We start from the raw sequence: 12,396 nt of genomic DNA, 5'->3' as shown, positions 1-12,396 counted from the left end.
GTGGCCAGCAGAGGCCGCTGCAGCACTAGCTGTGTGTGCAGGTCTCGCTATCTTGGGGGCTCCCTTGGCCACTGAGGGGCTTGTGGGGGAGCAGAGAGCTGGGTGTGGTGGATGAAGCTGGCTGTGGTGAGGGCTGGGGTCCCCTGAGTGACAGTGTAACAGCGTGAAGTCCATCCGGCTCATCTGAGCCTGATTTACAATGTGATGGGAGGGCTGTGTGCACCCTCTCCTCGGGGTTGAAGCCCAAAGCCCCGAGGCCCGGTTTCTCCCTGCAGCTCGTGGGTCGGACTGTACCTCCCCTGAGTCCTGGCAACTCTCATCCTGCCCCTTCAGGCGAAGACTGGGCAAATGGTTTCTGGAGCTACCAGTCCTGGAGACTGGTGCCCTCCTAGGTGGATGAGCACTTAGTTGGAGGGCCCATGGATACCCTGGGCTGGTGGTGGTGGTTGGGGGGCCCTTGGATGTCTGGAATCCTCTGTCAGACCGGCCTGACTGACCTGCAGGTGGGGAACACAGAGCAGCGTGGGATCCCAAGAAGGAGAAGGGCTCCGTGGAAACAAGCAGCCCGCCCTCCTCTCACCCAGCTTGAAATCTGGCAGCAAGACCCTACTTCCCTCTTTTCTGTCTGGGGGGACTTCCCTCCCTTGGACCCTAAGAGCAGGGTTGGGAGACCCTGTTCCTTGGGAGGAAGGAATTTCTGTGGTGGGACAGGGTCCTTCCCCCTACTTTGGCCTTGGGAAAGCCTCCCAGCCCCACCCCACTCCATCTTCCCTCCCCACCCACCTGAAGGGAGAGGCCAGTGTCTGACTTTGCAGACCACGTGTGGGTGATCATGCCCCTGCTCCTCGCCCTTTTGTGCTCAGTGATGGCAAAGGGGAGGCGTTCTCAGCAGGCTGTGGGATGCACTGCCTGCCTAAGCAGAGAATTCTGGAGCAGCAATGGGTATCCAGGGCAGCCTTGGGATTACCATGGCAACAAGTGATAGTGGTGGGGAGGTGGGGTTGGAGCTCAGTTCCTGGGGTGGTCAGAGAGGGGCTAGAGGGTAAGGAGGAGAGAGAAAAACCCCCCGAAGCCTCCTGACAGAGGGCAGTGGGCCCCTGGTCTGTCAGAACCCACACTCCTGGCATGGTACGCAAAGGCACCCCGCTGAGCCTGGGCAGAGGGTCTGCTGGTGTGTGGAGTGGTGGCTGCTCTCGAGGGGAGTGGGGGAACCAAACTCAGTGGCAGAGATTTGTTTTCTAGATCCATCTGAAAAATGGCCATGGGTTTTAGACTGCTCCAGCGGGCTTCCTATGTGGGGGCTGAGCCATCAAAGTTAACCTAGACTAGCAACTGGGGATCAATTACATGCCTATAATGTGCTTTCCAACTACCCCTTAACAAAAAGCAGCCTGTTTGGAAAAATAAAAGGAATGAAAATGCTTTTCTGATCTCTGGGGCCACTGGGCCAGTGAGATCCTTCCCTCCACGGTGTCTTTGCCCACTCCTCATTCATTACTTCTGCAGATTAGGCAAGCCTGGGTTAACCCTTCAAGTGTTGGGTTTGTGGTGAGGGGTGGCTGCTCTTGCCTTCTCCAGACAAGCCCTCCTCCCAGACAGTTCTCAGGAGCACAGAGTGGGCCAAGTCCAGTGCCTGCCAACCTCCTCCCCACCCTCCCTCTGGCTGCCAAATCTGACTTTGATTAGCGTGTGGAGGGGGAAGAAAGCAGGAAAATAGAATATTAAAATCTTAATTCAATTTAAAGCACTGTCATTCACAGGCATGCCAAACAGTGAGATGACTAATTATTATGCAAATGAGGCAGATAGAAAAGTGATTAATAATTGCACAAATTAAAAATTATTGTAAACATCCTGTGACGAGCGATAAGTCCGTTGGAGAGGCGAGGGCGGTGGGCTGGGGAGGCCATGGTGGAGCCGGCTCCTGCATCCTTATTTCCTCATTAGGAGGATTTAATTAGCACCCGATGATGGGGCTCAGTGCTGCCAGGGGCGAAGGAGTGGGGGCTGGCCGTGCTGATCTGCAGGCCCCCTCCTGCTCCTCCTCAGCGCCTGGCAGCTGCGCTGAGCCAACTGGACAGTGGTGGAGGTTGGGGACACAGGCCAGTCACCCTGAAAGGATGGGTGCTGACACCTCCTCCGCTGCCTGTACCAGCTGCTCCCTCAGGTCTGGGTCGGAGGTGATGGGGAGCACACCTCTGGCTGGTGGGCATATCCTGGTTCAGCCACGCAGGCCTAGTGAAGGGACACAGAGCAGTCCTGGAAGTTCAAGTGAGGGTGGACAGGTGCATGATGTTGCCTGGATCCAGGGTTCCCCAGTTCTAGGGGGTGGGGCATGGAGGAACCAACTCAGTGCCTTGAGCTGAGTGACTCTTCTCCAAGTCCACACCTCCCCAGACGAGCATGTGTAGCAGCTATATCAGTGGCCAACCTCTTCTGGCCTGGCAGCACCACCGGGGCTTTCTAGGGCAGGCCGCTCTCCATCGGCTGAAATAGGGCAGCAGCTGGATTCTCTTTAACAAAACATGCCCACTAGCTGGAGCGCAGCTACCTCCCACTGCCTCTGGAGCCCAGAGCCCTGAGCAGGTGTAGACGGGGCTGGGGCCAGGCCTGGGGCAGGTGGCTGATTCATCCCGCTGCTCTCCCCGTCACCAAAGGCCTCAAGGAGGTGGTCTTCCATGTCCAGAGAAGACCACAGAACAGGCCAGCAGGTCAAGAGCCTGGTGAGGGGCTCTGATCACTCAAAGGGGCAGTGCATGCTGGAAACAGGGAAGGCTCCTGGGGAGGGCTGGGGTCGGGAGGATGCAGAAAAGAGGGTAGGAAGTGGGGAAAAGGGACAGCAGGGTCATCCAAGTTTTCATTTCCTCCCAAGGATCCCAGATTCCCCAGTAGCCATTACCAGGCAGGGCTAAGAAGCTGAGGTTTGTTTTGCACAGGCTGGAGGTCTAGTCTGTGTGCCCCCAAATTCCTCTTCCTGAGACTGGAATACATATCCACCCCCCAGCCCCCATGGGCTTCGTCCCCATTAATGCAGGTGACAGCCATGTCACCATGGCCAGCACTGGCTAATGTCCCCCATCCTGGTATCCTGTCTTCACTCCATCCCTTTTCTGATTCCTGGAGAAGGACACTGTTTTCGTACTGGGACTCCAGTGATAACTTCCTGAAACCTCCTAGTCTCTGAAGCCCCTTCCTTCACTGGGAGTTGTTTGACCACCAGGTACTGACCTTTCACAGCCCTTGCCCCCCATCTCCTTGACTTGTGCTGACACCTCTCTGTGATGCTCCTGAACTCAGCCTGGGTTCTTTTTTTCCGGCTGTACCTCATGGCATGTGGGATCTTGATTCCCCGACTAGGGATCAAAGCCCCGTCCCCTGCAGTGAAAGCGCAGAGTTTTAACCACTGGACCACCAGGAGAGTCCCCTATCCTGGGTTCTTACTCTCTTTTTTTCTTTCTGTTGGGCCTTCCCATCAGGGATATTCTGATGAGGTTGCTGATTCTGTGTGACTTCAGGCAAGTTGCTCTACTTTCTCTGTATCTGTTTCTTCGTTGTCATGATGGGAAAGATACTACAACCTCCTGAGAGATCAATTTATCCTTTCATGAGTTTAAAAATTTATCCTTTCCCCATGAGTACTCACTCGTTTGTTTAGTCACTTCCATGTTCCAAGGGCTGGCGATGAAAAGCTGCAGACAATCTTGAGGATTCGTGGGAGACAGACAAGGGAAGAGCATGTGCAGAGGCCCAGAGGAGCGAGAGGAACAGAAATTTAGAGACTGACAAGGAGTTACGAGTGACTGGAGGACAGATTGCGTTAGGGAGCCATTGGGCTGAAGGGCATTGTGTTCCACGGAATTTTGATAGTATTTTGTGGGCTCTGAGGTGGCAAGAGCGGGCTTTGTGCAGGAGGCAGGGATGACCAGAATGGTTGTGGAAAGACCACTTCAGCAACACTGTGGAGATGGGCAAGGCCAGAGGCAGGGTCCCAACCCCACGGCGATCTGCCTGCAGGTGATGAACTGTAGCTGTGGCGTGGGGCCTGAGCAGGAGGAGAGAGACATGCCATGAGGCAGAAAAGGCAGGATCTGGCCTCTGAGTGGTCATGAGCAGAGCTGGGTCCAGGCTTCTGGCGTGGAGGGGTGCTATTCTCTGAGAAGAGGAGGGATGTGGGGCAGAAGGAGAGATGACGATGTTGTTGGGGACACCTTGGGGGTGAGGACTGTTTGATGAAGTCACTTGGGATGCAGAAGATGTTGAAAACCTGCTCATTGATATTGAACGTGCTCAAGTTCAGGGACTTTGTCTGTCTTGCCTTTTTCCCCTCTGTCTGATCATATCTAGATCTTTAAAAGGAGCCTGCCCCTTTCCTGGAACCTGACCTCAGCCTTCCCCTTCTGACCTTGCTGTTAGTGGGCACCTGCCCTGCGTGCCTGTGTGTGGCAGGACTCTGAGGTTAGCCCTCTGACACTCAGCTGGGCCTGTGTTCCCCTCGCCTCCTCCTCAGGCTCCTGGGGGATCGTGGGTTCCCACTCGTGAGCCTGTGGCCTGGCTAGGGTTGCTGGTAACCTTCCTCCAGTGCTGCAGCCACGGAGAGGGAGGCCGTTCTCTACGAGTACCTTCCAATCCCTGTGCTCCAGCTCCGGGAACACAGAGGAGGCCTTGTGGTTGATGAGGCCCCTGCCAGCCGCCCCTCAGGTCTCACGGCTTCAGCCCTGAGAGGGTCCTTGCTGCCAGCAGTCCCGCCTCCCGGAGCCCTGGGTATTCTCTCACCTGGGGGTGGCTGTAGGGGTCCGACTTTGGGGCCCTGACACCGGGCAGGGTTCCAGCAGTCAGGTGGAGCCGCTCCTTCAGGACTGGTTTTCTGAACCAGGCTGCACCGAGGCTGCTGCCACATGGCAGAAGCGCAAGTCGGTGACCGCTGCCCAAGGTCCAGCTGCTTACTCTCTCCTCCGGGGCAGTGCGGGCCGGCATTCAGCTCCCGGGTAGCCTCCCTCCCACACCATCACCCCACCCCAGGCTCCTCATCAAGAGAACAGACTGAGTGCCTCGTGGAAGCTGTGAGCTTGGGTGAGGAGCCCCTGGTGGCCCCCAGGGGGCCCCAGTGAGCGCTGTGCCCCCTGCAGTCCCGGATGGCCCTGGGGGTGCCTGGGGCTGTGCCTTTGCTCCCAGTGACACCCCAGAGGATTTCCCAGGAACCTTTGAGTGTGTCTCCAGGGGCCCCTTTGTGTCCTCATTGTGCCCTAGTATCTCTCCAGTGGAGACCCCGTAAGGCCCCCAGCACTCGTGGTGGGGAGCCCAGCAACACTCCAGTAATTGCCAGGAAGCTCCCAGATGTGCCCAGGCTGCTCCCACCCCAGACACCTCACAGTATCTCAGCCTGTGCCCAGGAGGACGCGGTGTTCCCCCCAAATGTTCCGCATGTTCCCAAGAATGTGCCGACACAGGGCCCCAAGATCCCACCATCCCTGCAGGGTTTCCAGTAGTCTCTAGCTCCCAGAGTGCCAGTGACAGCTAGGGATGGTGCCGAGAGGAGGGTCTGCCCCCCAAGGCGGGGAGAGTTTCTCCAGTGGGAAGGGGTGGGAAGGAGAGGGGGTGGAAACTAACATTTGCTGAGTGCCTACTGTGTCTTAAGCATTTTGTCTGCTGCCGTAAACCACAGGGTGGGTGGTTTCCCACGTTAGAGAGACTGTTACCTGGAGAAGTTCAGCGACTTTTCTCAGAGTCAGTAAGAGGCAGGGAGTGATCTGAAGGCAGATCTGTGGGCTCTGACTCCTCCGCTGTCAGTCCAGAGCCTCAGAGAACCAGGGTGGAGGCAGTTCCCGACCAGAGATGTGTAGGGGGTGGGGGCGGGGGGGGGGGGTGCAGTGGGCTCTAGGCCCCTTCCTTCGCTCCTTACTTTGTTTTCTCCATTTCCAGGAAAGAAAGGATGGGGCCTACAGTTTCTTTGGGCTGAAGCTCTGGTTCCTGGGAGCGTCGATGCTCTCAGGCAAGCTGCAAGTGTCAGATCCACCCCCTCCAGTGTCCCAAGCCCTTTCAGATTCCAGATGTTACAGCTGTGGCCCACCAGACCCGCAGGCCAGTCCCGGGGTCAGCCTGAGGTTCTGGGCTCACCCTTGGAACCTGCCCAGAGTCCAGGTTCCAGGTGGTGGGGCGGCCTCCCCGCTCCTTCCCCCTGCTCGCTGTAACTGCTCCTTCCTTGCTGCCCACATCAGTGGCCCGTCTGCTCCTTTCCCACTGGCTGCCTTTCCTGGCACGGGAGATACTTGCAAGGTGACTTGGAACAGTGCAGACTCAGCGGGAGCGGGTAGGGAGCAGCCCTGCAGGTAGGGAAACGGGGACCAGACTGGACGTTTTCCTCCGTGACCCAGCTGGGTCCCTCTGCCCTTGGAAGCATGGATGGAAGGGCAGAGAGGACAGGGAGCCAGAGGTTGAGGGCATGATTGGGGGGTGGGTATCTGTGCTGGCGGGTTGGGCTTCTCAGGTGGTCAGTGGTAAAGAACCCCCCTGCTAGTGCAGGAGCCACAGGAGACTCGGGTTTGATCCCTGAGTTGGGAAGATCCCCTGGAGGAGGAAATGGTAACCCACTCCAGTATTCTTGCCTGCGAAATCCCATGGACAGAGGAGCCTGGCAGGCTACAATCCACGGGGTGGCAAAGAGTCGTACACAACCCAGCAGCTGAGAATGGTTGGACCTGCTGGTGGGTTGGTTTCCCTCTGACCAAGGGCTCTGACCCCCTGCTCCCGCCTGGGGCAGGGGGAAGAGAGGAGAAAGGACTCAGGTCCTATATTGGGCAGTAGCCTTGTCAAGTGGAATGGACAGAGGAACGTTTTATTACACCTTGGCTCCCTAACCATCTCCTCCCCACCACACCCTTACCACACATGTAATGGAGGCAGTTTAGGCAATTTAGAGATGTTTAGGCAATTTAGAGATGGACTGCTAGGTTCATGTTGCTCGGTTCATATGTCTCCCTCTCACCTTGAGACACATTAGAGTCTCGAAACGCCAATTTCTTGGTTCATAAACTGCAGCCAATAATGTTACTTACTTGTCACATAGTAAATGCTCAGTTAAAAAAATCCTAATGGAACGTGCACTTTTTCACATGGACGTTACACTTCAGATGCTCACACTTGCGTGTGTGTGTGGTGTGTGGACTTTCCATGTGCTCTGGCCTTCCCTGCTTTGCTTGTTCTTGTTGCCTCTAGACGGTTGGGTGGAGGTGGGGAATCTCCTGACCACTGTGGCTCCTGGGGGCTGGAGGCGCTAAATCCTGCTCAGGAGAGTCAGGTTCAGAGGGGAGGGAGCTTAGCTTAGGGCAGGGGGGCAGGGGTCTGGCAGAGAGCTTGGGGGGCGGGTGGGGAGGAAGGAGGACTGGGAGGGTGGCCAGGGGTGTAGCAGGCATCTCAAGCCTGCAGAGGCTTGAAGCAGTTGGGTGGCTGCCTTCCCACTGTAGCTCACCCATGCATCCTCCTCGTGGGAGACCCAGCCGTGCCTCTGTGAGGGCCCTGGCCCAGGAGTGTGGGCATCTGCACCTGCCGCTTGCCTCTGGGGGAGAGTTTTTGCAGGGGTGGAGGGGTTTGGGCTCTCTCAGGGAGCTCCTCCAGCTGGTTTACCCTAAACAGGGAACAATTTGGTGAGAATGGGAGACAGTTGTGAGGCAGGCATTGATGGAGTCTGCGGGTCTCTGCTCCTTCCGGGAGGTGTCAGGGACAGGATGGCCCCTGGGAGCTTCTGCAGGAGAGGCCTCTCTGCTAAGAGGCTTTGGGGTGGGGCATCCTGGCCTCTGAGGAGCTGGGGGTGGCTGGCCAGTCTGAGGAAGGGGCTCCTCCTTCTGTGTCCTCTCTGCGCCCTACTCCTCCCTGTGTCTTTCACCCTGACGGGGGCAGGAGAAGGTGGGGAGGAGGGAGATGATCCCTGACCACAGTGGTGTCTCTGGTGACAGTGAATTCAGGACTAAAAATCAATAATGCTGATGTATGCCAGTCATGCTTAATTACTGAATAACTAAGGACAATCTGAGATAAAAAATTCACTAAAAAGGGGCTTTTCCGGTGGCTCAGTAGTGGAGAGTCTGCCTGCCATGCCGGGGACATGGGTTTGATTCCTGACCCGAGGAGATCCCACATGGCGCAGAGCATCTAAGCCTGTGCTCCACAACAAGAGAAGCCGTCGAAGTGAGAAGCCCGTGCGCTGCAATTAGAGAGTAGCCCCTGCTCACTGCAGCTAGGGAAAAGCCTGCGCAGCAATGGAGACCCAGCGCAGCCAAAAATAAATAAATTATTTTAAAAAATCGTTAAAAATATTGACCGGAGGCCTCAGATTTGTGCCTCCTTCCCACACCCCTCAATATAAAATAAATCTCCCTGCACCTGTATAGCTTCTGCTGAGCATGTCTCAACAGAAGAAATGCATGTGGGGCAGGCAGCTTACTCTCCCCAGGTCTGGTTCCCTCACCAAATACCCCTGGAAAATGGGCAGGAGCACATGGGGAGATACTGAGAGAAAGACAGGCCCTGGTGTGAGCAGGGCCCGCGTCCGGTGGGGGCTCTGCTCCCCGCTCCCTCCTCGTCCTCCCCTCAGTGAGAGTGAAGAGAACAGGCGCCTGGGAATGTTTATGAGCCTCTTGCTTCTTTTTCTTTTCAATTACAATGATACCTCAGGTAATTAACTACTAATAACCTTGTTAATTTAAAGTGGATCCTCTCCCTTTTGGCCATCTCAGGAAGACTTAAGTCACAAGGAGTCAGCGGTTTGGAGGAAAGGGGACTGGGTGGCGGGGGTGCAGAAGAGAAGGTAAGAGGACCTGGGTGGGTGTACAGAGCTGGTGCCTGGTCAGAGCTCCAGCCTGCAGGAGAGGAGAGACTCCTTACCGGGAGAGGCCTCGTGGCCGCGGGAGTCCAGGGGCACTAAGATGACTTCCGCCCACCACATTCCCAGATGACACCCTGTGTCACCCCAGAGCAGCACTCGGCTTGGGAAGAGAGCTCGAGGGCCCAGTACACTGGGCTTTTATTATGGTCCGGTACTCAGCCTAAGGCTTTGACGTCTTAGGAACGGTCACTCATGATCCTGGCAACACAACCTGCTAAGTGACGGTCTCTTCTCCCACCTCCACTTTTCCCCAATCTTAGGGATTTGAAATCTATTCAGAAAGAGAGTAAGCTTCTCATTCTGGATGGTTAAACCTTTATCAAAAGTCAGGCATCTGGAAGAGAAATCTGTGATCTTTTTCAGTTCAAAAGAGGTATTCATTTGACAACTTACCAAGTGCAGCCCAGCTCTTAGTGATACAAAGATGAGGAAAGATATGGTCCTGTCCTCAAGGAGCTTGTGGTTTCATGGCCAGAATCTGGCAAGTAAACACATAATTAGAACATAAATTATGTAGAGCACAGGCAGGAAGATACCTGACCTTGTATAAGGGCATGGGATTCCGGGAAGGCTCTACAGAGGAAGGGGTATTTGACCTGGACCTTGTTGGGTGAGGAGGGGTCTGCTAGGTGGGCAACACAGAGAACAGGAAGACCTTTCCAGCAGAAAGAATAGCAGGGAAGGAGAGACCGCGTCGGAACCGAGCCCAGCTGATCAGCATGATCACGGACGTGCAGCTCGCCATCTTCGCCAACATGCTGGGCGTGTCGCTCTTCCTGCTTGTCGTTCTCTATCACTACGTGGCCGTCAACAATCCCAAGAAGCAGGAATGAGAGTGGCGCTTTCTCTGCCCCAGGGTTCCAGGACATAGTCTGAGGCAAGATGGAGGGTGTGAGGGGCCTTCACACTTCACTTCATCCCTTCTACCCATCACAACATACAAAGCAACTACACCTGGATTTTTCCAAACAACTTTTATTTCCTCAAAGTCTTCCTTAACCCTATGGAACAAGAAGCTGCCACTGAATAGGATCCAGTATAGGGGCTACTTTGTTTTCTACTCCCTCCCCCCAATATAAAAAAAAATAAAAAAAAAAAAAAAAAAAAAAAGAATAGCAGGGAAGGAGAGGGCATGGCTGCTGGGGGAACGTGCTTTGATATGGATGGAACAGTGAATATAGGGATGAGGAAGTGGCTGGAAAGAGAAGCAGAGCCAGATCATGAAGAGTTGGTAGGACTTCTTCTGAGAGATGACCTCCTGGCCCATGGGAACTTAGCCAGGGGGTGCCATTTAGCCACAGCTGGGTGCCTAGGGAGACTTCAGCCTCATGACATTAGCTCTAGGAAGGTTTGGCAAGGAGTTCTCATTGCCCCGCTCTCCTCTTTCCATTTTTTTTTTAGAGTAAAAGAAGAGGTTGGCACGTGGAATGAGGGGACAGCTAGAGATTTGGGGATAAATAGGTCCCACGTTTGGTTTCTCTCTGTCCCACAGTGCTCTGCGGTCATTTGGAGACTTTGAACAGTGAGTCCCAGGGTGTGTGAGGGCCTCTGCTCCCTCCCCGTGGAACCCCCAGCTCAGAAACTGGGACTCTCTGTTTCCAGAGAATCTGCTATTCCAAGATGGGGCCCTGAGTTTGGTCTACTGATACCCACTTTCCTTAGCTCCTGCAAGAGATCTGGGTACAGGTGGGTGGTGCAGTTCTTAGCAGGTTGACTGCTGAGGGATACCACCCCTGTCCAGGACGGGTAAGATGACCTTTAGGAGCTCCAAGCCTAAGATTTGGGGGCTAAAGCCATCCTAGGGGCCATCAGCCTGCTCTCCCAACAGACCTAGTCACCACCTGTAGGCCCCTTGGCCCCTGGAGGGCAGCATCATTATCTTCTGAGTAGGGCCTCAACAGTCTGAACCTCCCTTCTCTTGTCCCCCTTCCTGCTGTTTCAGTTTTTTTTTTTTTTTTTCAATACAAACAGCCGCAAAGCTCCATCTCTTAATGAAACTGTTTGATGTTGATTAATTATGCAGCTGCCTCATTTGCATGCACGGGCTGTGGCTTCCCAGCTTCTCTCCCACCCTCCTCTGCAGGAGCCCTCTTTAAGTCTCAGGCAAAAGGGATCCCTGGTAACTCCAGTGTCTGCCCACTCCCAGGCCAACCTCCCATCACCCCATAACTACAGTGGGCGGCAGAGGCTGGACTGCAGGGTCACAGTTGGGGCCACCAGCTGGGGGTGTGTGCTGTGAACTCTTGAACCTAAGAAGATGGGGTGCTTGGGTCTTACCTGGCTGCTCTCCTTTACTTACCAACTGTTTGGCCTTAGACAAGCCATCAACCCCTCTGATGTCAGTTGCCTTTTCTGTAAAGTGGGAACCACATTAACACCATCCCAATGGGCTATATCTCATGTGTCTATCTATCTCTGGTATTAGGTACAGTGAACGTGCTACTTGAAGTGGGTTTTTGAATGATTGGCTGGATCAGATCTTGGAATCTCTTTAAGATGTTACTCCAGGGTTCCGTGGTATCCCCACTTGTGCCAGAGTCCCCATTCCCACCTGCTGTAACCAAAGGCCCTTTAACTTCTTTCTAATGGTCACAGCATTGATGCAGCATCCATGGTTTTAGAATCCCGTCCTCAACAAGGAGACCTTCCAGGGCCTTGCACCCACACACCAGAGGACTCTGTTTTGGGGGAGATATAGTAGGAAGAATGGTGTGGTTCATGGACTAAGCCCCTGGTAGAGGCCATGGCTTGTGCTGAGGCCAAGGCCATGGAGAAGGGACCAAGAATCTGTGATGTCCCCGAAATTCATGTAGATGTCGGGCTAGGTAGGAGGAATCTTGTCAAGTGGGCTTTGAAAGGGCAAAATTCACATTGAGTTACAAAAAATGGAATCTGAGCTATCATGGATGAGATGGAAGAGAATTTGGAGTTTCCAGGCAGTGAATCTCAAGCTTTCTGGGATCAGGGAACCCTTCAGCTCTGGACTTCTATTCCTACAAAATGAGTATGTGTTCCTGTAAGCCCAAAAGTATATTAAGGGCCTTCTTGGGGCTCTTGGACCCAAGGCAAAGGACTCTACTCTGGTCTTGGCAAAAAAAATCTGGGGTCTTAGCAAACCAGAGGGAACAACAGGTACAGTGGGAGCCAGAGGGCCTGCCCAGGGTCACAGAACTCACCATTGGAAGAAGTTTTCTCTGAAGACCAAGGAGTGGCCCTGGGGGCAAAGGGCAAGCAGGCTGCTGCAGCAGAAACACAGAAGCTGAAGGAGAAAGGGCCCTGATGTGGCCCGTGGGGGGCAGAGGTAGAGATGGAAGCAGGATCAAGGAAGAATGCCAGTCCTTGGGATGGTGGGTGAGGCCCCAGGCAGAGCCATGAGGCTGCAGTGAGAAGGCCTCCAGAGTGGGGTGGGGAAGGCCTGGAAAGTTAACACCTGGGCTACAGTGTTCAGAGTGTAGAGGCCAGGAGTCTAGAGGGAACCAGGGAACTGAGACAAGACCATTACTTCATCTCCTCACTGG

The 12,396-nt window shown here is 54.7% G+C and overlaps 1 protein-coding gene across 1 annotated transcript; it reads left to right on the top strand.

Moving 5' to 3' along the window:
* Positions 1 to 9,570: 9,570 nt before the first annotated feature.
* Positions 9,571 to 9,957, top strand: LOC133045851 (dolichyl-diphosphooligosaccharide--protein glycosyltransferase subunit 4). The gene has a single exon (XM_061128450.1). It carries the CDS (start codon positions 9,598 to 9,600, stop codon positions 9,709 to 9,711), a length of 114 nt encoding a protein of 37 aa, XP_060984433.1. The 5' UTR covers positions 9,571 to 9,597; the 3' UTR covers positions 9,712 to 9,957.
* Positions 9,958 to 12,396: the final 2,439 nt, after the last annotated feature.

Source organism: Dama dama, chromosome 1 (genome assembly GCF_033118175.1).
Source record: "Dama dama isolate Ldn47 chromosome 1, ASM3311817v1, whole genome shotgun sequence".
Classification (NCBI taxonomy): Eukaryota; Metazoa; Chordata; class Mammalia; order Artiodactyla; family Cervidae; genus Dama; species Dama dama.
This window is presented reverse-complemented; position numbering and strand designations above follow the sequence as displayed.

Excerpts from the sequence above, each read along its gene's own strand:
- LOC133045851 (XM_061128450.1), top strand. The coding sequence starts at position 9,598 with ATGATCACGGACGTGCAGCTCGCCATCTTCGCCAACATGCTGGGCGTG.